At 44.4% G+C, this 26,852-nt stretch overlaps 1 protein-coding gene across 5 annotated transcripts in view; it reads left to right on the forward strand.

Moving 5' to 3' along the window:
• GNB1 (G protein subunit beta 1) overlaps window positions 1-26,852 on the forward strand; it is a 92,425-nt gene that overhangs the window by 43,805 nt on the left and 21,768 nt on the right. For 4 of the 5 annotated variants that reach the window (XM_022598335.3, XM_022598334.3, XM_089902058.1 and 1 more), the window contains exons 2-3: window positions 7,219-7,267; window positions 21,762-21,864. In XM_022598335.3, the coding sequence (XP_022454043.1) occupies window positions 21,808-21,864 (57 nt within the window). In that variant the 5' untranslated portion in view covers window positions 7,219-7,267; window positions 21,762-21,807. The remainder of the gene's footprint in view (window positions 1-7,218; window positions 7,268-21,761; window positions 21,865-26,852) is intronic. The other variant, XM_022598337.3, reaches the window with a different exon arrangement.

A 26,852-nucleotide genomic window follows, 5' to 3' on the forward strand; every position in this document is an offset into this window, starting at 1 on the left:
TCTGCCTCACTTCCGGCTTGCAGCGGGTTTGAGAGGGGTATATTTCTTCTTTGGCCAATAATTTTTGAGAACGGTATTCTAGTGTCGTAAAGGTGAAGGCAGTTTACTGTTGAAGAAATTTGAAGGGTGTGGCGTGCTGAGGATTACAAAACCTGCGTGCAACTCAGCTGAAGAGCAGATTGACTCAACTTTCCATACTGATGGCCCCACAGAAGAAGGGGTGTCCTGTCCGTAGGTGTAGATACTGTTTACTTTGGTTTCTGTTGCTTTTCTCTGGTGCACAGTGAAAAATTATATGTGATACACAGAAAGTGATCTGTTGTTAAGAGATAAAGGAATCAATGGAAGCCAGACTTGAGGAGGACCCAGCAGTTGGAGCTGTCAGGGGCTAGACAGTAGCTGTGATTGCAGTGGAGTTAAATTAGAGAACAGTAACAGAACACTGTCTGGAAAGTCCCCAGGTAGTTGAAAATTAAAGATGACCTCATAAGGGAAACTTGAAAATTTTAATTTGAATGAAAGTGAAAACAAAACATATCAACATTTGTGGGGCATAGTGAAAGCAGTGCTTATAGGGAAATCTGTAGAATTAAATGCTTACTACAGAAAACAGAAAAGGTCTCACCAATCTAAGCTTCTACCTTAAGAAACTAAAAGGAGAGCACATTGATTTCAAAACAAGCACAAGGAAGAAAATAATGACAGTAAGAGAGAATTTTGTGAAACTGAAAGCAGAAATACAGTAGGAAAAATCAGTGAAACTGAAAATTGGTCCTTTGAAAGAATCATATTGATAAACGTCTAGCCAGCCTGAGAAAAATAACACTTAAAACACTGTTAAAATGAATAAAAATTAATTAAATATGAAAAGTTGAATATTAATTCATCTTTTTTTAAAAGTATACTCTTAAAAATCAAACTGCATTGATTGAGTCATTAAATCTTGAGGTTGTACCAAGTTTTCCAGCTACTAAAGCTTTTTCTTACTGTATTGGTCAGTGGAAAAGTCAAAAAAATAGTTATAAAATAAGTTATTTTCTCTGACTTTATCTTCAGGTCATCCCATCTTTCGATCACTGCAAGGGCATATTTTTAAAATCTGTATTTGCCTTTTGTTGGCTGTAGTATTTCCCTTCCCCAGCTTTTAATTTTGAATAACTTTTGAAGCTACAGAAAGTTGAAAGAACAGGTCAGTGAACATTCTGTACCTTTCACCAAATTTCGGTAATTTGTAACATTTTCTCTCTGCTTTTTTGGTGAACCATTTGATTGTTGTGTCATGATACTTTATTCTTTACAACTCCAGCCTGTCCCAAGAACAAGGATGTCCTTTATACATATCCACAGTAGTTTCGTGATACCCCAAATCTTAACGTTGATTCACTAATGCGTAATCCAAGTCCACATTTAGATTTCTTCAGTTTTCTTCAGAATGTCTTCATGTCCTTTATTCAAATTCAGGGTTTAATCAAGGTCACGTGTTGCACATTTTGTTATCTTGTCTCCTGAGGGTCACTACATCTTGAGCAGTCTTCCCACCTTTTTTTTTTTTTTTAAGATGTTGGGGGTAGGAGTTTATTAATTAATTAATTTATTCTTGCTGTGTTGGGTCTTTGTTTCTGTGCGAGGGCTTTCTCTAGTTGTGGCAAGTGGGGGCCACTCTTCATCGCGGTGCGCAGGCCTCTCACTATTGTGGCCTCTCTTGTTGTGGAGCACAGGCTCCAGACGCGCAGGCTCAGTAGTTGTGGCTCACGGGCCCAGTTGCTCCGCGGCATGTGGAATTTTCCCGGACCGGGGCATGAACCCGCGTCCCCTGCATCGGCAGGCGGACTCTCAACCACTGCACCACCAGGGAAGCCCTAATTATTATTCCTTTTTACCCTCAGATTTATTCCTAAATTTGGCTAGGGGACCTCCTTCATGTTATCATTTCATATTCTGCCTCTTCAGGACAGGTTTGTACTAGAGAATTATTCAGAACTGAGAAGTTTACTTTGTCTCTTACAAGCCCCCAGTCCTTTATGCAAAACTCTTAGGACTGGATGTGTTCTAGAATTCAGCCTTTTTCAGGGTTTAGAAAGATGAAGTGGTGTGTATATCACACATGCACAGTGCCCGCAGCAGGACTTATAATCAGACACCTTAAAGCTTGTGATAAAATGTATGACTGTTCACACTGAACAGGATAAAGGCTAATTAATGCCCTTATGTCCGTTCTGTCCGGGTTTAGGTATCTCAGAATTACAAATAACAGGGTACATGTGTGAGGTTATGTGGATATAGAAGGAATCATTCCCAACAGATGTACCTTTGCTTGATTTGAAATTTTAATGTCCCCAATAAAGGAATTCTCTAGGTATATCTCAAGAGGACTCAGTTTTTAGATTTTGAAAAATGTTGGAATAACAGTACTCATACAAATGCTAGTATTTGATACTTAAAATCTCATGATACTAGATTATATGTGTACAAAGAAGTTCATCACAGAGAGATTTAATATTGCTAAATTAACAACTGTACTGAATCAAAACATAGGCTTAGTTGATCTTATCAGGAGCCTTAAAGTGCCTAATCTTTGATATAGAATAATTCCATCTTTTAAAATCTTCTCTAAGGATATTAGCCTAATAAAATCCTGGGAACATGGCTTCCCTGGTGGCGCAGTGGTTAAGAATCCGCTTGCCAACGCAGGTAACACGTGTTCGATCCCCGGTCCGGGAAAGATCCCACATGCCGCGGAGCAACTAAGCCCGTGCACCACAACTGCAGAGCCCGTGTGCCATAACTACTGAAGACCGTGCGCCTAGAGCCTGTGCTCCGCAACCAGAGAAGCTACCGCAGTGAGAAGCCCGCACACCGCAACGAAGAGTAGCCCCCGCTCACCGCAACTAGAGAAAAGCCCACGCGTAGCAACCAACACCGAACGCAGCCAAAAAAAAAAAAAAAAAAATCATGGGAATAGAACTGCCCTGGCTCTTGAGCGCCTTGAGTGGACTGTGGTGCCCCTGGCCACTGAGAATGGCTCGGAGTCCACCCCAGCTTTTGTGCAGTGGCTTCTCTGGGCTGGGGGCAGGGCCCGTTCCCTCTGACCCCAGAGCCGGGGTCGGGTCAGCTGCACACCTGCTTCAGCGCTCTGCTCTCTGAACCTTGGGGTCCTGGCCTGTGCGTGCATTTCCAGGACTGTGCCCATACCACACAGCTCTGTGTGAAACTAGCCCTTTCCTTTTAACCGAAGGACGTTGATGTACAATATTACGTTAGTTTCAGGTGCAGTATGTAGTGGTGTGACGCTTGCATACGATATGAAATGATCTCCACGATAAGTCTAGTAACCTTCTGTCCCCATACAAAAGCTATCACGATATTACTGACCATATTCCTTATGCTGTATATTACATGCCATGTCTTATTTTATAATTGGAGGTCTGTAGAAAGTAGCCCTTCTAGATTTTTATTAGTTTAGTTTGTATTGGTACAGTCCCTCTCTCTTTTTTTCTCTCTGTACCTCATAGGATAATTTTTCATGCTTTCTCCACTAGACTGTAAGACCCATGTAGGTGGCTCACATACCTGGTTGTTGACATGTTGTTTTCAGCGTTAGCACACTATCTCACATTATAGGCATGGAAATAGTTGTTGAGTGAATGGATGTTCAAGGGATTTGACCCATACATCACTTAAAATTAAGCCAAGGTATTGGGTAGACTTCAAAGACTAGTGTTTGAGGTGCAGCCAGAGGCAGCCTGAAGGCAGTACTGGGCAGGGAGGGTGTGGTGTGCGGCTGTCTGGTCCCTCTGTGAGGGAGTGGTCTGGAAGCTCTGTGCTGAACGGGTTTGCATAGGCAGACCGTGTACAGAGGATAAGAGGGAGGGATGCAGGGCTCATGCCCTCCTTCCAGGAGGCCGCCACCGGCCAAAGGAAGATGGTCTAAAAGCAGTGTTGGGGTAGGCGAGGCGCTGTTTATTTGGAATATTGAAAGTGTTTGGTTTGCTCATAAAAATCATGAAAGAGTTGTTGTTACTCTGTTTAAATATATGATGTGAATTTTATTTCACATATTTAAAATTAGACTAAAAATTGGTCTATAAACGGTTGTACCTTTTTCTTGAATTTTATGTTTGTATCTTCCTCCAACTTCTCTTTCTAACTGGGTCTCTTTCTAAGAACGTTAAACAGAGTAAAATTCAGCATGTACTCATGCCACCCCTTACTTCCACTCTGTAACAGCACCCCTCGTGGCTGGGCTTCAGAGTAACCATGGAGCATCCTCCCTGCCAGCCTGCTGCCTGAGAACCATCTTTTCTCCTGACTGTCTGGCCATGCGCTGCCCCCTCCCCTGTGGGCCCAGGAAACCCGTCAGCCAGGCTCATCAGTCTAGTGTGCTCAGCCCTTAGGGGTCTAAAGGTGGGACTCACTTGCCACTGTACCTTTTGCCTCTAGTAGGTGTGGTAGCTTTGTAAAATGTAGCCTTTGGTTTTTTAAATCCCTGGTTTTCTGATTTTCTGTAAAAGTGGTACCCCAAGTTTAGGATCACATGAATGTGTGCTGCTGTCTAAGACAATGGTCTTGTTCTCTGTGCTGGGTTCTGTGGGCTGGGCAGTCAGAAAAAGAACCCCACTTGGGTCTTATTTTTAGCCAGAAGTGAGTCCAGACAGCTGTCCATGTGAATCAGGGGGAGGTGGTTTGGCGGTGCTCCCAGCATCCTCTGTGAGCTGGAGGGTCAGTGCCCTCTGGGAGTTAGCTCCCTGTCTTCTCTTCCAAAGAATAGAGAGCTTGAACTTTGTTTCATGCCTTGAGCCACAAGGCAGTCTAGGCCTTTGAATTAGAGCAAACAATGATACATTTTTCTATTTTACTTTCTTCTGTCTGTCTCTTGATGTGGAAAATACGTGAAAGGACTTACATTTGGAGATTGGGGTGATTGTGACAGTTACCTTAAAGGAGTGTCTCTCACCTGGGATTAGTATTGCTCTCCCCATGTGACATCTAGTGGTGTCTGGAAATTTGGGGTTGTCACAGCTGGGGAAGGGGATGCTGAGGCCGGCCAGCTGCTGAATATCCTACAGAAGACAGGACGGCCCCCACCACAGAGAACAAGCCACTCTAAAATGTCAGTTGTGGGGCTTCCCAGGTGGCACAGTGGTTAAGAATCCGCCTGCCAATGCAGGGAACACGGGTTCAAGCCCTGTTCCGGGAAGATCCCACCTGCCATGGAGCAACTAAGCCCGTGCACCACAACTACTGAGCCTGCGCTCTAGAGCACGCAAGCCACAACTACTGAAGCCCACGTGCCACAGCTATTGCAGCCCGCGCGCCTAGAACCCGTGCTCCACAACAAGAGAAGCCACCGCAGTGAGAAGCCCGCGCACCGCAACGAAGAGTAGTCCCCGCTCACTGCAACTAGAGGAAGCCCGTGCGCAGCAACGAAGACCCAATGCACCGAAAATAATAAATAAATAAATAAAATAATAAATGTAAAAAAACCCGTCAGTTGTGCCAAGGTTGAGATTCCCCGGCTTTCAGTTTGATGGCTTCCTGAAGCCTTGGGTGTACACTCCTGGGAGCCCGGCTCAGAGGGTTCATGGGGGCGAGAGCCGTAGTTTGCCCCTGTCTCCACCTTCTTCCACACCCACTGGTTTGGTTTAGTTTGGTTTGGTTTTTTCAAGTACCTTTAACAGCACTTACTCTTTCCCCCACCCCGAGGTAAGATTCATATAACAAAACCATTTTAAAGTGAACAATTCAGTGGCATTTCAGTAATTCACAGTGCTGTGCCGCCACTACCTCTACCTAGTGCCAGAGCATTTTTGTCACCCCAGAAGTATCCCTGTATCCACCGAGCGGTTGTCCATTGCACACAGAGCCCCTGGCAGCTACTGCATCCTGTCTCCGTGGATTTGCGTGTTCTGGATATTTCACATAAACAGAATCATACAACATGTGACCTTTTGTGTCTGGCTTCTTCACGTAGTGTAACCCATGTTGTATGTGTAGCAGCACTTCATTCCTTTTTATGGATGAATAAGATTGCATTGTGTGGGTGTACCACATTTTGTTTATCCATTCACCTGTTGATGGACACTTGGGCTGTTGCCACCTTTCGGCTGTTGTGAATAGTGCTTCTGTGAACATATGTGTACATGTATTGAATACCTGTTTTCAGTTCTTTCGGATGTATACCTACAAGTAGAAATGCTGGGTTGTATGGTGATTCTGTGTTTAACTTTTTGAGGAACCACCACACTGTTTTCTTCCATGCCCACTTTTACTGCCAGAAAAGTATGTGCTTGCTTATAACATAAGCAGCATTCGAGCATAATTCGAAAACAAAACTATTTTGTTATAAATAAATGCCTTAGAATTCATAGTTCAACTGGGGGACGTCAGCTTGTTGATGCCTCTCCTGACCCCCAGGTTAGAGGCATGCACTGAGTTTGTAGACATAGTAGAGAATTGATCAGTTGGCAAGAGGTAACCTGTGAAATGTCCAAAAGCGGCCTTTCCACAGAGTATTTTGGAGAGATTACCAGAACATCTTTAAGTGTATTGAAACTTAGTTTCTGGGAAAGAGCAAGCAGGTATTTCAGAAGAAATCTAGAAGTAAATATTTTTTCACACTGGCTGCAGTGTGACGAGAGGCAAGTCCAGAGGCTTGTTGCTGTGTCTGCCGCTCTGGCCTTCTGGACACCCAGGGCCACATCTTTGGACGGCACTGCAGCAGCTGGGCTGGGCCAGAGGGATGGGCTGGAGATGTGCCCAGGTTGACTTGCCTGCACTTAGGGAACAGTCAGCCTGTGGCTTCTTTGACATTCACATGAGATCCTCTGTGGGCCAGATGGGAAAGTCTGGGGAAGGTTACTCTTAGAAGCTTCTTGAATTGCAGTGTTTTTTTTCTGTTGCTGTTACTATAATTTTTGTAGTAACAGGATTCTAAACACCCCTTCCCCCTGATGCTTTTCAGTTTAATTCAAGGTATTTTCCCTGAGGCATTTCTAAGGATTTTTCTTTTTTTTTTTTTTAAAGAAATTGAGATCAGATTTCTTCTTTTCCACACTGAAAAACTTACCACTAAGTTAATACAAAGTACTAATAAGTAAAATGATTTGGGGGCAAGAAATGGTGATGGGGAAGGGGCGGAATTATGTGCTTCTTAAAATGTATGGAATATTGTGCCTCGCAACCTGAATCAATGCAAATACAGCCTTTTCTCTGTTGCAGACAATTTTACATGTTTTGGAGACCAGACCAGAAGCACTTCTGAATTAAGGTAATTTTGACGTAATTGATTCTTACCAGTTTTTAAAGTACAATATTTAAATTTCTTCAGGGTTTCTTTTTTTTAAGAACCTGGTTTTTGTTACAGTTTTGCCCATCTCTCATTTTTAAGCCCAAAGTTGTTTTCAAACACATTGATCCAGAGAAGGGTTTTCTCTTCAAAGTCTTCATCCAGTCAGTGTTCAGCACGAAGGGCTAAGGTCCCAGAGATGATGGTCCACATTCTGGACAAGAGCAGTATTTCTCCAGCTTCTTTCAGTAGAAAGCAGAAGAGCCCCTTTTGCAAAATAAATCTTGGTTGGAATACCAGCAGATCATACAGATAAAGGTGAGGCCACACAATTCAGAAAAAAATTCCAGTACGTTTGTATGGAATGGGGGCAATAAATGTGTCACAGTGTTGGTGGTGAATCTGGGCAAGGGTATCCAGTTCTTTTTATTATTCTTGCAACTCTTTGTAAGTTGAAATTATTTATTTTTTTATATTTATTTATTAAAAATTTTATTTATTTTTTGGCTGCTTTGGGTCTTCGTTGCTGCGCCCAGGCTTCCTCTGGTTGCGGCGAGCAGGGGCTACTCTTCATTGTGGTCCGTGGGCTTCTTATTGCGGTGGCTTCTCTTGTTGCAGAGCACGGCCTCTAGGCACGTGGGCTTCAGTAGTTGTGGCTCGCGGGCTCGGTAGTTGTAGCTCGCGGGCTAGAGAGCACAGACTCAGTAGTTGTGGCACACGGGCTTAGTTGCTCCGCGGCATGTGGGATCTTCCCGGACCAGGGCTCGAACCCATGTCCCCTGCATTGACAGGCGGCTTCCTAACCACTGCACCACCAGGGAAGTCCCTGAAATAATTTTAAATTGAAAAACAAAACTAAAACGAATGAATTAGGTGCTTGACCAGTTCGGTATCCATATGTAAAAGGTGAACTTGACTCCATAGACAAAAATTAACTCTCAAAATGAATCAGACACAACCTAACACTAGAAAACATCTAAAAGAAAACAGAAAATCGTTGAGACTTTGGGTTAGGCAAGGATTTCTTAATGACATCAAAGACACAGTTCATTAAAGAGAACATTTATAAATTGGACTTCATCAAATTTAAAAATATCTCCTCCTTCAAAGACACTGTTAAGAGAATGAAAAGACAAGCCACAGGCTGGCAGAAAATACTAGCCGATCACACGTTTTCTACATAACTTATGTCTAGAATAAGTAAAGAACTCTTACAATTCAATATTAAGAAAACAACAACCTGAAAAAAAAGCAAGTGATTTGAACAGAGACTTCACCAGAGAATATAGAGAGGTGGCAGATGAGCACGTGAAAACTCATTAGCCATCAGGGAGATGCAAATTAAAACCACAACGAGGGGACTTCCCTGGCCATCCAGTGGTTAGGACTTCGCCTTTCAATGCAGGGAGTGTGGGTTGGATCCCTGGTTGGGGAGCTAAGATCCCACATGGCTTGTGGCAAAAAACCATAACAGGAGCAATATTGTAACAAAATTCAATAATGACTTTAAAAATGGTCCATGTCAAGGGGCTTCTCTGGTGGCTCAGTGGTTGGGAGTCTGCCTGCCAGTGCAGGCGACACGGGTTTGAGCCCTGGTCTGGGAGGATCCCACATGCCGCGGAGCAACTAAGCCTGTGTGCCACAACTACTGAAGCCCGCACGCCTAGAGCCCGTCTCCCAACGGGAGAGGCCACCACAGTGAGAAGCCTGTGCACCACAGTGGAGAGTGGCCCCCGCTCGCCGCAACCAGAGAGGGGCCCGCGTGCAGCAACAAGGACCCAACGCAGCCAAAAATAAAATAAATAAAATAAAATAAATTTATTAAAAAAACACACGAGACACCACTAACCACCTATTACAGTGGCTAAAATGGAAAAGACTGACCATACCACTTGCTGCCGAGGGTGTGCAGGCGCCAGACTCTCATGCACTGATGGTGGGCATGAAAAATGGTGCAACCGTGTTGAAAACAGTTCAGCAGTTTCCTAATAGGTTAAACGTATGCTTGCCGTGTATGATCCAGCCTTTCCACTCCTAGGTGTTTACCCAAGAGAAACGAGGGCAGACATCCATGCAACAACAAGCATGGATGCATCTCAAAGTAACCATGCTGAGGGAGCGAAGCCAGACCACAGAAAAGTACATACTGTATGATTCCACGTATATAAAACTCTAGAAGATGCAAACTTACGTGTAGTGACAGAAAGCCGATTCGTGGTTGCCTAGGCGTCGGGGGTGGGGTTACAGAGGGACACAAGGAGACTTTTGGGAGTGTAGATGTGTTCATTACCTTAACTGAGGTGGTGGTTTCATAGGTGTATAATATGTCAGAGTGTATCAAATTGTAATTGTTTATTGTGTTATTTACCTTCAATAAAGATATTTTTTAAGCTAAACGAGCAATTAGCATAGGAGCAGGCCCTGCCTCTACCTGCTGAACCCCTGTATCACGCTGGTGGCTGCCGCCGTCCGTATTTTTCGTTTGTGCGGAGGGCCTGTTCCACTGACTGGGTCGGAAGAGTGACAGGTGAGGGAGAAGTTTTCTGTTACTTAAATCATTTCAAGTGGAAAACCCTATTACTGCTTTTGTAACAAGTTCGATTTAGTGACATTTGCTGTGGTTCAGTCAGGTTTTAAGGACCTTATGTGGATTCTCATTGAGGCCTCATAGCACGTGAGGTAGGTAGTGTTACTGTGTCCACTTTCAGACCAAACTTCAGAGGCACAGAGGGATTGTCAACTCGGTGGAGGCCACCTGGTACTGAGAGTGGGGCCTGGAAGTCAGAAGTGCGGCCCGCAGCCAGGTGCAGCCACATAGCCTCTGCCAGCCGGTCCTGCGCAGGCCGGCTGGACCTGCAGAGGCACGTGGGAGACCCAGTTGTGCTCATCGTAGTTTGCAGGAAGTGAGTGTGAAAGCAAAGATTACGTCTGCGTACTGGAGTGCAAGTGGCACAGCTGAGAGCAGAGTTTCCCCCAAACTTGAGGGTTACAGCCTCTCAGAGGTGCCTCTGTTTTGTGCAGTTGATGTCCAGTCCCTGCCACCTTTCCCAGTTAGACCTTCCTACTAGGTGTGTGCCGTTCACTTCTCGGATAGCATCAATTATGTATGAAGTTTGGCTCTGAAATCCTTCAAGTGGGACTTCCTGTGTGGCCTCAACGGGTTTGAAGGGGTATGTACTAGGCTCTGTGTTCAACCTGGGAAGCAAGGTCAGCTGTAGAGGGAGAACAGGACGGAAGAACAGATGGGTTTTTTAGTGCATCAGACAGAAGGATTCAGGAGAAAGGGTCACTGGCCGTTTCCTGTGACTCCAGAGGGAAAGGCGACCTGGGTGAGGGTAACTCACACCTGCTGTCCAGCACTGGCTCAGCCCTGTCTTCCCATCCCACTCTCTGAGCTGCCACTTGCAAAGGACCTCGTGCCTCCCACTGTGATTTCTGCTGTCACTCCTAATTGCCAGCATCCGGTAGGTGAGCGAGCTGATCTGTAAGGCGACGTAGGGGAGGTGATACTGGGGTCAGGTAAGACCACCTCATCTTGCTCAGTGTCTGAGCTGGGAGACGGGTTAGTTCCATGTGGGGAGAGCCTAGTTCCTGTTCCTTTAGGAGGATACTGAAGTGGGTCAGGCAGCCTCTAGTTGGGTGCCTGCTGTGTGAGTGAAGAGATGAGAAGGGCCCAGTGCTGTGCTGGCCACTACAATAGCTGGTGAGCACTGGAAATGAGGCTCGCCCAAATTGAACTATAAATACACCCTGCACTTGAAAAATTTAGTGTGGACTTGCCTGGCAGTCCAGTGGTTAGGACTCCCAAATCAGGGAGCACAGGTTCGATCCCTGGTCAGGGAAGATTCTGCATGCCGCATGGCTCCACCAGAAAAACAAAACAAGGAAAACTTAGTGCAACAAATGAGTGCAAAATAGCCTACTTACAATTGTTCTATATCGATTACATGTTGAAATAACGTTTTTGGTTGGATTAAGTAAGTATACTATTAAAATTAATGTAACCATGTCTCTTTTTACTTTTTTAATATGGCTGATGGAAAATTAATTCCTCGTGCGGCTCCCGTTGTACTTGTATCGAACAGCGCCTGCTTAGCGCAATGAGCTGATTGGAGGAGATGGGTAGGAGCTGAGATGAGTTAGGCACTGGGTCCTATGAGCCTGGGGCCTGGAGGTGACACCTGGCAACTCGTAAACCTGAATCACAGCTCACCGGAACTAATGACATTCAATTTTCGAGCTAATGGTCAAAGCACTTTTAATTTCTTTTAATTGAAATACAGTTGATTTACAATGTTATGTTAGTTTCTGGTGTACAGCAAGTGATTCAGTTGTATATACATATTCGTTTTCATATTCTTTTCCATTATGGTTTATTACAGAATATTAAATATAGTTCCCTGTGCTGTACAGTAGGTCTTTGTTGTTCACCTGTTTTATATATAGTAGTTTGCATCTGCTAATCCCAAACTACTAATATATCCCTTCTCATCCCCTTTCCCCTTTGGTATAAGTTTCTTTTCTATGTCTGTGAGTCTGTTTCTGTTTCATAAATAAACTCATTTGTGTCATATTTTAGATTCCACATATAAGTGACATCATATGACATTTGTCTTCCTCTGTCTGACTTCACTTAGTATGATCTCTAGGCCCATCCATGTTGCTGCAAATGGCATTATTTCGTTCTTTTTTATGGCTGAGCAGTATTCCATGGTATATATACACCACATCTTCTTTATCCATTCCTAAGTGTTCCTAAGCAACACTTAGGTTGCTTTCATGTCTTGGCTATTGTGAATAGTGCTGCTATGAACGTTGAGGTGCATGTATCTTTTCGAATTAAGAGTTTTCTCCGGATACATGCCCAGGGGTGAGATTGCTGGATCGTACGGCAACTCCAGTTTTAGTTTTGTAAGGAACCTCCTCCATACTGTTTTCCATAGTGACTGCACCAATTTACATTAAAAAAAATTTTTTTTGGTGGGTAGAGTGGTTTTAAGATGCTGCCTCTAGAAGTGGAGAACCTAAGATCTCTTGCCCCTGGTGGGATACCTCCATTAGGAAGAAAACACTGCTCCCCCCAGCTGGGGCAGAAGGCCATGTCCAGGTGTTAACTTCCATTGCATCGTTGTCGGAGAGCTTGTCCTCCTGGAATGACGTGTGGGAGCAGGTGATTAAGGGAGTGAAATTTCTTTCTGTGGTCCCTTGACCATTTCTAGCCAGATTGCTTAGAGGGCCTGCATGGTTAACTCTGGAGCTGGCCTGAATCAGAACCGTGGCCAATGCTGTTTGTGACTGTGAACCTCGGGTAGGTCGTGACTCCTTTTCCTCCTGTTTACTGTGTGGACAATCGGTTGAACCTCCTCCTAGAGGGTGGTGAGGACACATGTGACATTACACGGCAAGGGGTCCTAAGTCAGCTGTGACCTCAGAGTATATTGTGAATCACCTTTTATGTGATTTTGAAGCAGTCAGGAATCCAAGTGGTGAGACCCTATAGACTTTTCTGAGCCGGCTTGTGAGGTTGGCCTCGTCTGTCGTTTGTTTAGACTCTGGTCTTGGGGGATGGAGCCACAGCGTCTTCTGTCCACAGCAGATGCTCGGTAGACAGGGGTGAGGAAGACAAATAAGGGGTTTGTAGAGCGAAACCAAGAGCACTGCTGATAAAGGGAGAATGGCCCCAGTTCCCGGACTCGGCCTGGGTGCCACGCCTGGTCGGAACGCAGACAGGCTGCCCCGTTTCCTGCAGCAGAACCGCTCAGCAGAGATGTTGGGTGTCGAAGAATCACAGAGCTGTTTTGCAAAAGTCAAGACATATTCAGAAGAAATTAATATACTTTGATGAGTATGAGTCATGCTTTTACTTTCTGTAACTTTTGTGGGGAGATGCTAGCTGTAGGCTGTCTGAATTGACGGTTTTGAGAGGAGCAGTTTAGGGCAGCTCTGCTCATGTAGAACAAGACCTCGGCTCCCTGGGCTGTCGCTTAGGACATCTCTCCCACTGTCAGCAAGGGTGTAGTTATGCGTCCCGTCCGTAGGGGTTTCTCTCTCGTGGCCCACTTTTCACGTCATGGACAAACCTTGGCTGCTGCCTTCAGGTGGGAAGACAGAATCCCACAGCCTCGAAGGAAGTAGGGGAGCCTGAGCTGCGTCTGGCTTGCGGTGGAGGAGACGCAGAGATGCGGCAGGGGCTGCGTGTTGGGGCGGGGCTGGGAGATGCTGGGAATTGGGGGGGGGGGCGGAAAGCACATTCCTGCCACCCCTAGGCAGGTGCCAGCCGGCAGAGGTGGGCCCTGGGCAGCACGGAGCTGGGCAGCGGGTGGTCTCTGCCTTCCCTGCGCCCCCACCCGCCCCCCGCAGCACTGCCCGCTCGGGCTCCCTTGGCTCCCACTGTCCGTGCTGCCAGGGCCCCTGGGTCTTCTAGGCCTGCTCCGGTACTTTGTTAGCTAGAAATGTGAGGTGGATTGAGATTCACGTTCCCTTCTAGTTCAAGAATTTTTCTTAACAGGCACAAAACAGTATTCGTATGATAGCTTAAATAAAATAAGTCTGGGTTTTAAATTATTCAGCACAATAACAGTATGTTTGCAACTTTGCTTTCAGTAACGTACTTCTTATCAGATGTTTTAATGTGTTCTGAAATGTAAATTCTTTTTTTATATAAATATATTTATTATTTATTTTTGGCTGCGTTGGGTCTTCTCTGTTGCGTGCGGGCTTTCTCTAGTTGCGGTGAGCAGGGGCTGCTCTTCATTGTGGTGCGCGGGCTTCTCATTGCGGTGGCTTCTCTTGTTGCGGAGCATGGGCTCTAGGTGCGCAGGCCTCAGTAGTTGTGGCACACAGGCTCGAGTGCAGGCTCAGTAGTTGTGGCACACGGGCTCAGTTGCTCCGTGGCATGTGGGATCTTCCTGGACCAGGGCTTGGAACCCACGTCCTCTGCATTGGCAGTTGGATTCTTAACCACTGCACCACCAGGGAAGCCCTGAAATGCAAATTCTTTATAGTAATTTTCAAATGTGACATTGCGTAGCAACCATAAATAGTTTGCAAATGATGGTAAAACTAAGTAGTGCCTTCTGAGTGATGGGTTCAGAGGAGCAGACGGTGGGATTTGTGGCTGTTGATACTGCTGCCTGCCTGATGAGGCACATCTCTGTGGAGGGAGGATGGAGCTGGCTTACAAAAGATATGTTTTTTACTTTTTGTGCTCTCTGCAATCTGTCCATGGGGCTGGAGTACTTTCCTGTTGTTCTCAGGCACATGGTTGATTTTTTAAATTTTATTTTTTGGGCTGCGCTTCGCATCTTGGAGGATTTTAGTTCCCCGACCAGGGATCAAACCCGAGCCCAGCAGTGAAAGTGCCAAGTCCTAGCCACTGGACCACTAGGGGAAGTCCCGGTACATATTTGATTTTTTTGTTAGGCAGTAAATCCCTTTGGATGCATTTAACCCTATTATGACCCCACTCACTCAAGGACTGGCTTTGGGTCTTGGGAAATCAGGAAAGCACGTGCTGCAGTGGTGTTGGAACCATTCACAGGGCATCAGACCGGACATCAGCATGGCACCATCTTGGGGGCTTTTCCACTGCCGTGATGTCTGGGTTTAGCGTGGATTTCCTAAAATGACACATGGGTTTCCAGAAATTCAGTTTGAGTGTATGTGGCGTTTGACTATCAGTGACTTTATGAAGTTATGTGTAGGTTCTGTTGTGATTTGAAAAGTACAAGAACCTTTATTTTCAAAAGGTCGTAAATGGAAGTGAGACTCTTCTTCCCTCTTACAGAACATCAGCTGGGGGCCTCGTAGTGATCAGACCTTTGTAAGGCTAATAAGTAAATTCACTTTATGTATAGATTATATCCTGTATCTTTTTTATTTCTGTTTACAAAACTAATGTACGATCGTTGTATAAATTTAGTTCTGGTAAGAATGATTACATTTTTTACATTGTCCTAGTGCTTTAAGGGGATATGCTTAAATTGGAGTTAAACAGTAATTTAGAAGAAGAGTATGTACTACATTGTCCATAAATGTAAAATGTGAAAAATAGAAGTGTCTTATGTGTGCATTATCAGTAAACACTTAACTGAGGGGCTGTGAGTTTTCTTTTAAAATTTGCATCAGAAAATTGAGATACAGGAAAATCTTGTGAGGTATCTTAGATGTTGGGGACAGACTATTTAAATCATTGCATTCTAGTAAAATGTCACACACACATGTCAGTTTTAAAGTAACGTGTAAAAATTTGCTGGATACTTTAATCCAGAGGCAGACGGGAATTTTGTGTGTAACTAGGTTTCCTCTGTTATTCTCCATTACCAGCTGGTCACCCATATTAAGAACTAGTTATGGTTTACTTTGTATTGAATTTTCTGATATCTGCTACTTCTTAGAAGCTGACGTAATGTTTCATCAAAACTTAATTTTTTGTCACTTTTGAAACATACCAGCCTCCATGGTCAACCATTCAGTTGTTCAGACAAATTTGAGAATTTTGGGGATTGTCTCTTTCTCACAGACAACCAGCTAACGTGGCAGCGTGATCCATGTCAAAATACAACACAATCTGCTTGTGAGATCCCTGTGCTCCTATATCTTTAAAACTAAGAGATATATAACAGATTTCATACATACTTGCAATGTAGTCAGACAATACCAAGAAGTAATGACTTTTAAAAAAATTTATTAAGAGAATGTTCAAACATAGATTACAGGCAGACTATTATGAAATCATCCAGCTCTAACAGAATTCTGCTAGTTTTGTTTAATCTCCTTTCTTCCTATCAGAGTGTTTTAAAGGAAGTCCCCAAATCATATCATTTCACTCATAAGTAAGAAGCATTTCTCACGGTTAAGGACTTCAGTTTCATTATGGCACCGAATGAAAGAGCAGCAGCCCCTTGTCATCAGATACCCAGACGATATTCAGATTTTCCTGGTTTTCTCTGTACATTTGGATTTTAAATCAAGATTCAAGGTCTCTAACATTTAAGCAGAAACTATTCTAATGGAAAATTGAAATACATAATAAGTTAACAAATAGTATAAGGAACTCCATCACCAAACTAAAGCAATTACCAACTCATGACCAAACTTGTTCTTCTGTGCTCTCCCCTGTTTCCCTCCTTGGTTGTTTTACAGCGAATTTCAGACACATCATTTTATTCTTAAATCTGTCAGGGTATACCTTCCCACGCCAGGGAAGCCTGCGGGTGTCTCGTGGTGGAGTTGTCCCGCGCCCTGGGGATTTGCCCTCACTGCTCGGGTTTTGTTAAAGCAGCTGTGACCCAGGAAGGGCTTGACTGCTGTCCATCGCCCTTTGGACTTGTGCTGTCTCGATTTCGGAGATTAACTTGGATTTGGGAATGGAAGAAAAACCAGAAAAGTTGGTGAAATTGATTCAAATCCCTTATGCAAACTCCCCTCTCTCAGAATGCTCTTTTGTCTGGAGGTGAGGTGTGGCACTGGTACTCGTGGGCCGAGCAGGTTGGCAGACTCGTGCCCCCGTGGCGCGGGGTGCTCGGCGGGGCTGCTGTTGCCCCAGGACGTTGAGCGCAGCACGGGCACTGGTGACTGGCGTCCCAGGCCGCCTTCCTGTGGGTCGCAAACCCGCGTGTGCGTGGCGGCTGCTCTGTGGGGCTGCACTTAGTAGTCTGATCACTGATCACACAGAAAGGCTTACAGAGCCCTTTACAGTCATCTTGTTAGTTTTCTTCTTGGCCCTGCGGTGTTGGTGCTGTCGTTCCTGTGGTGCAGTCAGCAGACCAGAGTGGAAAGTGAGCGGGTGAAAGTCACATTCCTTGTGTGTCGCAAAACCAGAACCTGAAATTATATTTTGATGCAGTCACTCCATTTTGTCCTTAATATCAGCTCGTATCATTATTAGTGACTGGGTAATAACTGGGGCACTGGGGGCCCTTGAAGTGTCCTTCCTAGACTTTACAGGGGTCTTGATTAGAGGGGCGTGGTGCTGCATTAATCGTGAAGTACATTATATCACAAATGTGAAATATTTAAGTAAAAAATTATGTTAACACTTTAACTTACAGAGATACTGGGTATAACCTAAAGTAGGGGCAGATCACTTCACATACTTGCTTTTAAGATACTTAAATTTCTGTGGAAAGTATTTCCAAAACAAGCTCTAAATAAAAGCTGGTGGCAGATGTGGGTCATAAAGAACAGAAGTGAGACTCTCAGCAGGTCCTGTCTTAGTGGATTAGACTGGTCAGTGCGCTGAGTCAGCATGGCCAGTGCTTAGCCGTGACTTTGGCCCTGGAGGAGAGAAGGAGCCCAGGCCACGTCAACCTGATGGTGGGCTTCTCAGAGGCTCTGGGGGACTAAGGATAGTGAAGAGAAGAGCAAAAGCAGTTACGTGTAAGTAAGACCTTTAAAATGTACATTCATTTTTTGTGATCAAAGGAATGTAAACTGCATGTCCAGTATTTGGAAAATGAAGAGAAAAATAAGACCAGTAATTCTAATAGAAATGCTGTCTTATTACATGTGTTTTTAAATCAGGTATGTTTCTGGCCTTCTTAAATAGCTAAAATTATTACACACACATTTGTTTTTCATTTAGCATATAATGAGCATTCTTCTAGGTTTTTATACTATCTCCATTATTGTTCCTAGTGATATGTAATCGTTCACCCAGTAAACGGTTAACATTTACTAGCTTTTTTCTTTTAACTGAGAAGTATGGAGGAAGAATTGTGAATGCTTCTTGGTTCAACGGCCCAGATAACCACTTAACTTTTTTTGGAAAAGAAAAAAAATGTATATACACATATAGTTTTATATATATAATTTGTCTTTTTTCCTTATATATATATGATAATATGAAAAATCAGAGCTGCCCCTATTCCTGTGTATTTCCCCCCAAAATAGCCATTAACATTTTCTTGTGTATATAGAAAAAAGATTGCTTACATTAGCATAGATGTTTATTCTTTTTCTATACACAAAAGGAGAAATATCATCATTCATATATTTTTCTGTACCTTGTCTCTTTCATTTGCTGTTATCGTCACAGCAGAGCATTTGGGACGACCTTTTAGTTTGTGGGAATTAGGAATTGTTAGCTTCCCACCAGCCCCACTCTGGATCTGAGTGTGCAGGCTCCTTGCTGTCCGTGGGTCGCCGACTTCTCTTTGGGGGAGTGCTGACTGCTTGGTCTTGTGTGATGGTGGTGTTGCCCGGTCCCTTCACACTCATCCTGTGAGGCCAGTTCAGTGTCCGTTAGCTCAAGGCGCGGGAGGCTGTCCATCGTGGATGTGTGTGTGCCCCACAGAGGAGGTCCTGGACTGTGCCACGTCAGAGCGAACCCCAGTGCCCAGAGGGCGACGGGGAGAAGTGAGCGTGCTGGAGTGTCCCCCCATCGGTGAGAGGCCAGCTGCAGATAACTTCTTTTCCAGATTGGATTTTAAAAAATACACCTTCAACATGTAGAATAAAGAATGTAGTTGAAAAAAAATTTTAAATGCCTACCAGTAGGTTTCTCTTTCTAACCAGACTGTAGAGATCAAAAAGGGCCTTTCAGGACACTTATTTTTATTGGTAGTAGAGATATGAATACCCTTTTCTTTAAAAATTAACGGTTACGAATTTTGAGTCTCCTAATTGCAACTTGAATGTGGACACTGGTCGTAGAGAGAGCCGTAATTAAAAGGCAGTATTAATAATTTATGTTACTTAATGATGAAAGAGAAATAACTTAATGATGAAAGAGAAATAGATCTGGTTTTGTTCTCTTTGCTTGTGACTAAAGATTGAAGTCAGCAAGTATTGGTATTCTTGCTTCTGAAATTTTGAGAGATAACTGAATTGGAGCTTCTCATTTTAAAGGTAGTTAAGTTTTCAATAAATTAATTTCTCTAGTTTAAAGCAATACAGCTGGGTGATTATCATGTATTGGTATGTATTCTTTTATAATATGTTAAAAAAGAGCACCTAATTAAAAGAAATATTTCATTTTAATATCTCAGGAGCTATTCCATCTAATACTAGGATTTGGGTCTTTACCTAAAGACCACCTAGCATCTGTGAAAGTTCTTTCTGTTTATCTCGATCCTAGGAGTTTGTTGGTTTTGTCCTTACTTTAAAAACTAGCGTAGCTTTTTAGTGTTTAAATTAGGATCAGAAAACATGGTTTGTTGACTAAAACTAACCGTTTAATTCAGTGTACCTTATGACAACATTAGCTGTTAGTTTTCTTCACGTTGATTTTGGAAGGATTGAATGAAGTAGCTTCTCCACAGACTAAGAACAATTCTTTAACGTGGGGGTGGGGAGTGTTACTGGGATAAAACTGCCCCCAGCTCTGCCGGACTGTCCTTATAGTATAATTTGATCACGTGTGAAATGCACGTGCGCTGCAACAGGCCGCCAGGGTTGGTGGGGAGGATGCAGGGCCGTCCGTAAGCTCAGGAAACGCATGGGCACAGCTTTCTGTTTTGAAATTATTTCGTGTTCTTTTGGCGCTGTTAGTTATTATTTCATACATTAATATTTATCAGCTGCAGTCCTCAGAGTCTGCTACGTGAAAACGAGAGAGAGAATGAGCCCGGTTATCTCATAGGGTAACTCCAGCCATGCTCCCTTTGTCCAGGGAGGCGCCGGGGAGTCTGCGTGGGCGAAGCTTGCCCGGGCTGACAACACCCACTTGAAGTAATGCCTCTAGGAACAGTGGTGTCACTGTCTTGCCTTCCCCGACGGCCCTGCCTTTGTCCTCTGAGATGCCTCAGCTCCGTGTCACGGCCCCACCCCGTTAGGCCTTTCCTGGTAGTTCTGCAGACTTTCATTTAGGGTCAGCCCGAGGGACTTGATGCCTCTAGAAGCCCAGCACTTCCCCTTCTGCTTCCTTCCCGGCCCGCCCCAGCAGCTAATGGCGTTTTGTGGCTGTGAATAGATGTGGGCTGGTGGGTGCAGGTGAGGGCAGGAACCAGGAACTTAACACATACTTTTTAAAGATGCTTTTTATTGGGAAAGGTATTTTTGTTTTCTCAATAAGTATTCTGTAATGTAGACCATGTAACAATTATTTTGAATGCTTTTGTACAGAAAAGGAAAGTTTATCTAGACTGGGAACTAACAACTACGTTTCTTGGGTCATCCAGATTATTTCCCCCAGATGTGTTTCCATTTTAAGAAAATAATTACTGTTAATTAAATATCTGGTGTATATTATAACAACCCTGTGACTTTCACACAAAATCTGTGATGGAAGAATTCTCCCCTCTGTTTGCATAGGAAATCGAGGCCCTTGCATAAGCTGTGTTTGCCTGTGGGAGCTAATTGTATTCTTAAGTGATTAAAAGATGTCGGTAATTGTGTCTTCAGCTTTGTGATAGGTTGGTCATAGTTAGGATTGACCTAACAGCTACGTTCTTGGTCAGAAATGCAACCCCCAATTACGACATTCCCTTGGGAAAATAAGTCTCTTGTTTAATAGGATAATTGTGTTTTGACCCTGATTTCAGGAATACTGTCTAATGAGCCTGGGGGTGGGGCAGGGTCAAGAGTGGGCAACAGGGCTGCTTGTACTGAGCCTACTTTGGCCTGTACCTATAAGGACTGCGGTGTTGTTTCTGATTCTCCTGGGCTCCCAGAGCTCATTTTGGTGGGAGAGTAAGTTGTCCTGAATCAGAGGCCTGCTGGACACCAAACTGAGTCTTTTTAGAATTGCTGTGTGGGACTTCCCTGGTGGCGCAGTGGTTAAGAATCCACCTGCCAATGCAGGGGACATGGGTTCGAGCCCTGGTCCGGGAAGATCCCACATGCTGCGGAGCACCTAAGCCCGTGCGCCACAACTACTGAGCCTGCGCTCTAGAGCCCGTGTGCCGCAATTCCTGAAGCCCGCGTGCCTAGAGCCCATGCTCCATAACAAGAGAAGCCACTGCAACGAGAAGCCCGCGCACCGCAACGAAGAGTAGCCTGTGCTCGCTGCAACTAGAGAAAGCCCGCGTGTAGCAACGAAGACCCAACGCAGCCAAAAAAAAAACAATGAGAATCACTGTGTGAACATTCTGATGTCTTCTGGGCAGTCACAGGTTCAAGATCATTGACACGGCTTTGAGGTGCTGGGTTGCCAGGTTGCCGCTGTACTCTATTTCCTGAACCAGCTACCCCAGGGTTTTCATGTGAGAGCTATTTTGAACGTCAGTCTCAGTTTATAGTGAGACCCAAATCCTTCGTGAAACCTGCTTCTAAACAGATTTTTCTTTCTTCAGCCCACCACCACCTTTTGAATAGTCTATTAGACGTTGTCATTGAACAAAGCTTGTGTATAATAGTAATTATACTTTGTTAACCCAGCCCTTGTAGGCATTTTATACCTTCTTATGAATGCTAAAGAAAGGTACTCTGATTTGTAATGAAACCATAGCTCTCAAAATTTCAATTTCGTTCTCTCACCTGCTTCATTAAATTACTCAGTCATTGTTTATTAATTTTTTGTGCTTTTCTGTTTCAGATCTAAGATTCTTTGAGGTGGCGTTGAAGAGCACTAAGATTAGAAGATGAGTGAACTTGACCAGTTACGGCAGGAGGCCGAACAGCTTAAAAACCAGATTAGAGTACGTAGCTATGTGTGCTCCGTTTTGTTAATCATTTGGATTTCAGATGCGATGTTACCATTTTAAGGAGAGATGGGTTACAGAATACAGACTATTCATTGTTTTGGATTGAAATTGAATCTTAAGTGGCCCAGGATGTAGAAATTACAGATCCAGGGCTTCCCTGGTGGCGCAGTGGTTGAGAGTCCGCCCGCCGATGCAGGGGACACGGGTTCGTGCCCCGGTCCGGGAAGATCCCACATGCCGCGGAGCGGCTGGGCCCGTGAGCCATGGCTGCTGAGCCTGCGCGTCCGGAGCCTGTGCTCCACAACGGGAGAGGCCACAACAGTGAGAGGCCCGCGTACCGCGCAAAAAAAAAAAAGAAAAAGAAATTACAGATCCAGGTATTTGGCCTAGGACATTATTTTCAGGATTTTGTTTTCTTTCTTTCTTTTTTTAAACATCATTATTGGAGTATAATTGCCTTACAGTGTTTTGTTAGTTTCTGCTAGGATTTTGTTCTCTAGCATATTTTCACTTCACTATACAGCAAATGTTTCCATAGAATTTATAGACATCTTTTTGTACCTTTTTTCTTGTCTTTGGGAATTAGCTTTGTGACATTCTTTTGGTCACTGTATAGAGTGTGGTATTCACTTCCCCCACTGTGACTGCTAAGTTGAGGGCAGGAAACTTGTTTAAAAATAAGAGTATTAACAGCAGTAATAAAAAGTATTTTAAGTGCAGGTGATTTGTTCTTAATTTTGAAAAAAGGGGTTTCCTAGGGATGGTTATGGCTGTTAGAGCACTAACATCTATCTTCAAATAGATGCTCTATTCAAATAGAGCATCTCTTTGAAGATAAAAACAGCCAGTATCATTCAGCTGTCCTGTAGAAAGTAGGATAGTTGCAGAGTTCTCAAGCATTACCTCCCAATCTGTCACTGATGTTTATAATGGTGCACTGCAGAACCCATGAACTTTTAAAAGGGGATGCATACTAGGTCCAACTATAAGGATGGAGCCTAATTATTTCCTTTTAAAAGACCAATTATATGTTCAGAAAGCCTAGTGGTAATTGGAAAGAAAGATCAGCATCATTTTAGCCGACTTTTTCTTGAAGTTGAGAAAAGATAATGGAATTATCTGAGATCTACCATCAAAGAGGAAACAGAAAATATCCTTTTACTGTACGAATTTAAAATCTTAACATTTAAAACATACGATACAGCTCAATAAAAATAAGGAAGAGTTAGTATTTTTAATGGTTTGCCCTGATCAGATTTGTTTAATACATCCAGCCACACTCCAGAATATAGAAATTAGAATTTTGTTTTTCTAGCAACAATAAGTTGTTGTTTATAAGTTGTTCATAAATAGTGGGTTCAGATCTATTCGTAGCAAATAAGAGTTCATATGGCATAGGTAAAAAAAAAAAAAAAAATCCAAATTTGGTGGAAAAAAATAAAGGCTGAAAGTCAGTGTTGCATCTCTTCTTCCCATTTTTTAGACCCATTTTCTGTAAAGCACACAAAACCCTCCTCTTAGGGGACAGAGCTGTCGTGTGAGCCACATGTGGAATTTAAAGCTGTAAAAAGAAACTGGTAGAATTAATTTTTAACAACTGTATCTAAATCAATATATCTAACAGATCACCATTTTGATATATAATTAATAAATACATTTACTTTCTACACTCTTTTTTGGTACTGAGTCTTGCCAATTCAGGGTCTCTTACATGAAATGGCCTCAGCGTGTACCCGTGGCATCTCCCGTGGCACCTGCTCCACGTGGACCATCCCCAGGAGAGTGGACGAGCTGCACAGCCATCTCCACACCCATCTGCACAGGCCTTGCCTCTGAGGCTGTGCTGGTTTCTTTGCACAGTATAGGGTCGACAAAGCTGTTTGAGTCCGTTACATCAAATGGGAACAGAAGACTTTCTTCAACAAAGGAAAAAAACACCCTTTTCCCCCTGATTACCCAAGGAACACATGCTTATTAAAGAATGTAGGGCACAGCAAATCAAACAAGAGATGGTAGATGATTCTGAGAGGGGTCGCTTGCTTTATTAGATTGGTCTTTAAGCTGAAAGACCCCAGAGGGACCGTGTCGTCTTACTTTTGATCATGTTTGTGAGGAAACACGGGCTCTCAATGGGATGCCGATTGAAATATGGCATGTCTTAAACACATGGGCTACCAATGGATGAAGGGGAACTCCACGAAATGTACAGGCGCAAATTTTTTTTTCAAAGTGACTGTGCCGACCCTGCAAGTGAACAAGACGGGCCGAGTGACGCGTATGGGTGCTTGTCTCCATTGACAGCAGAGCCGCGGTGGTCAGTGCGGCCCTAGTGGGATGGGCCTGGCCGCGTGCTGCCCTGTGCTGGACCGACATCCAGCCGGGATAAGGCCTGACTGACTGTGGGTCTGTGTGTGTTCCTCTGGGTGAGGGCCAGGAAGGCGACCTGCTGTCTTCAGTGACTTTTCTCAGCACAGACAGTACAGGAGCCTTGGCTAAATAATAAGCCATTGTGAACGTATCACCAGGCCGTTAAATTGGAATTTAATCTAAAAAATGTTGAAGATTTCTGTCTTTATTAAGCAGTTACAGAGATGGTTTCCATTAGAAGACTTCTTCCTACAGGGTTGGAGGTTGAAGATTGAATTGCTCTGAGGATGTTGTGCTCATTTACACTGAGCACTTGTTGGCTAAAATGAAGACTGAATTTGAGTTCCCTGTGTTTAGTGTTTAAAATGTGTTTTCTCTCTGTTCTCTGTGGTGTCACTGCAGTCTGCTCTGGACATCACGAAACCCATTTCGGTCCCTGGACACTAACCAGAATGAAGCCACTTAAGTCCCATGGTTTAGTTTTTCCATTTAAAAACTTCTTGTTAAGGACTTCCCTGGCAGTCCAGTGGTTAGGACTTGGCGCTTCCACTGCAGTGGCCCAGGTTCAATCCCTGGTCGGGGAACTAAGATCCTGCAAGCCACATGGCACAGCCAAAAAACAAATTAAAAATTCTTGTTATTCTTTTTTAAAATTGAAAGCTGTGTATAATATCAGTAAGAATGGTACTCAGGGCTTCCCTGGTGGTGCAGTGGTTAAGAATCCACCTGCCAATGCAGGGGACACGGGTTCAACCCCTGGTCTGGGAAGATGCCACATGCCGTGGAGCAACTAAGCCCATGCACTACAACTACTGAACCCACGTGCCACAACTACTGAGCCCTGTGCCGCAACTACTGAGCACGTGTGCCACAACTACTGAAGCCCGTGCACCTAGAGCCTGTGCTCCGCAACAAGAGAAGCCACCGCGATGAGAAGCCCACGCACTGCAACAGAGTAGCCCCTGCTCACCGCAACTAGAGAAAGGCTGCGTGCAGCAACGAAGACCTAACATGGCCATAAATAAATAAATAAATAACAACAAATTTAAAAAATGGTACTCAGAAATAAATATTGAACTCTGTAAGTAACTGATAGAGTCCCTGATGGAAAACCTGCTGCTCTGGGTCTCCCCTCCTCTTGGTCTTGACCCCAAGTTTAGGTGCTGGCACAGAAATACCTGTTCATATAATTTTTGTGTTTTAATTAAATAAGCAGATTTAACTAAGCAGAACGGCTTCTGATAGGATAGTTTGAGTTGAATTTGGAATCTAGATATTTGGTCCCTCTATAATCACCATCTCGTTGAATATACTCCCTGTGCTGGGCTGGTGAGTATTAGCACCAGCTTCGTGAAGCGGTGAGACCGCTGGCCCTGGAGGGGTCCCCGGCCCCTCCCACACGAGTGCTCATATGTATGTCAGTGAGAGCAGGTGGTCAGATGACGACACAGTGGCAACGTTTCTGTTAGAAATTGTCATAATTTCCTTTGAAATTATTCCTACACAAAAAACCGTTTTAGGCCCCATCCCTACATTCAAATTTTGATCCTCTTAAAGCTGTTGTCTCATTTTCCCTCAGAATGTATGGCTTTCTATTTGTAAAAATATATACGCTGGGGCTTCTCTGGTGGTGCAGTGGATAAGAATCCGCCTGCCAATGCAGGGGACACAGGTTCGATCCCAGGTTCCGGAAGATCCCACATGCCGCGAGCAACTAAGCCCGTGCGCCACAACTACTGAAGCCCACGTGCCACAACTACTAAAGCCCGTGCGCCACAACTACTGAAGCCCGTGCGCCACAACTACTGAAGCCCGTGCGCCTAGAGCCCATGCTCCGCGACAAGAGAAGCCACCACAGTGAGAAGAAGCCCGCGCACTGCAACGAAGAGTAGCCCGCGTGCAGCCACGAAGACCCAACACAGCCAAAAAATATATCTCTCTCTATATATGTCTATATATATACACGCTAATTTTGAGATTTCAAGATTTTTTTTCTAGTAACTTGAATCACTTAGGAACAATGAGAACATTTTAATTAGCTTGAGTAACATCCCTTTGTAGTTCTCACCTGCTTCACAAGGTCATTTTATAGATAAGAAAACAGGTAACAGGCTGCCAACAGCCAGAGTCTTCACCTGAATTTGGTGGTTTTGACCCCAGATCCTTCGCTCTTCTGTGTAGAGGTTAGCTTCAGGGATTGTTTGGCTTGGAAACAAGAGTCTTCGTTAACACACTCTAGAAGGAAAGTTCTCTGGGCCGGCCAGTCAGTGCTTTTTAGACGTTGTTTCTGTGGGCCCCACGGCTCCTGGGCAGGTAGAAGGAGCGAGACGCACGTGCAGGTCTGTGGGAAGGTGCCGGAGCCTCGCAGGCAGGAGAGGAGGCTCTGGGGGTGCGGGGGCGCTGCGCGTTAGACGGGGTGGTCTGCAGGCCAGGCACGCACTTGTGTGTTGCTGGTTCTCTGTTCAGTGTGCTCGGGACCGTGGGTGCGGGGCTGGGGTGGGGGCGCGGCGAAGGAAGGGGTCTGAGCTCCCCCACCCTGGTGGAGGCTCTCCGGGACTGCAGTGCCAGCACCTTGGAGTGACTGTATCTGAAACAGCACTAATTCCCTCTTTGTC

Source organism: Delphinapterus leucas, chromosome 1 (assembly GCF_059928025.1).
Source record: "Delphinapterus leucas isolate spDelLeu-1000000601 "Yukka" chromosome 1, BTC_Dleu_Yukka2, whole genome shotgun sequence".
In the NCBI taxonomy this organism is placed as follows: Eukaryota; Metazoa; Chordata; class Mammalia; order Artiodactyla; family Monodontidae; genus Delphinapterus; species Delphinapterus leucas.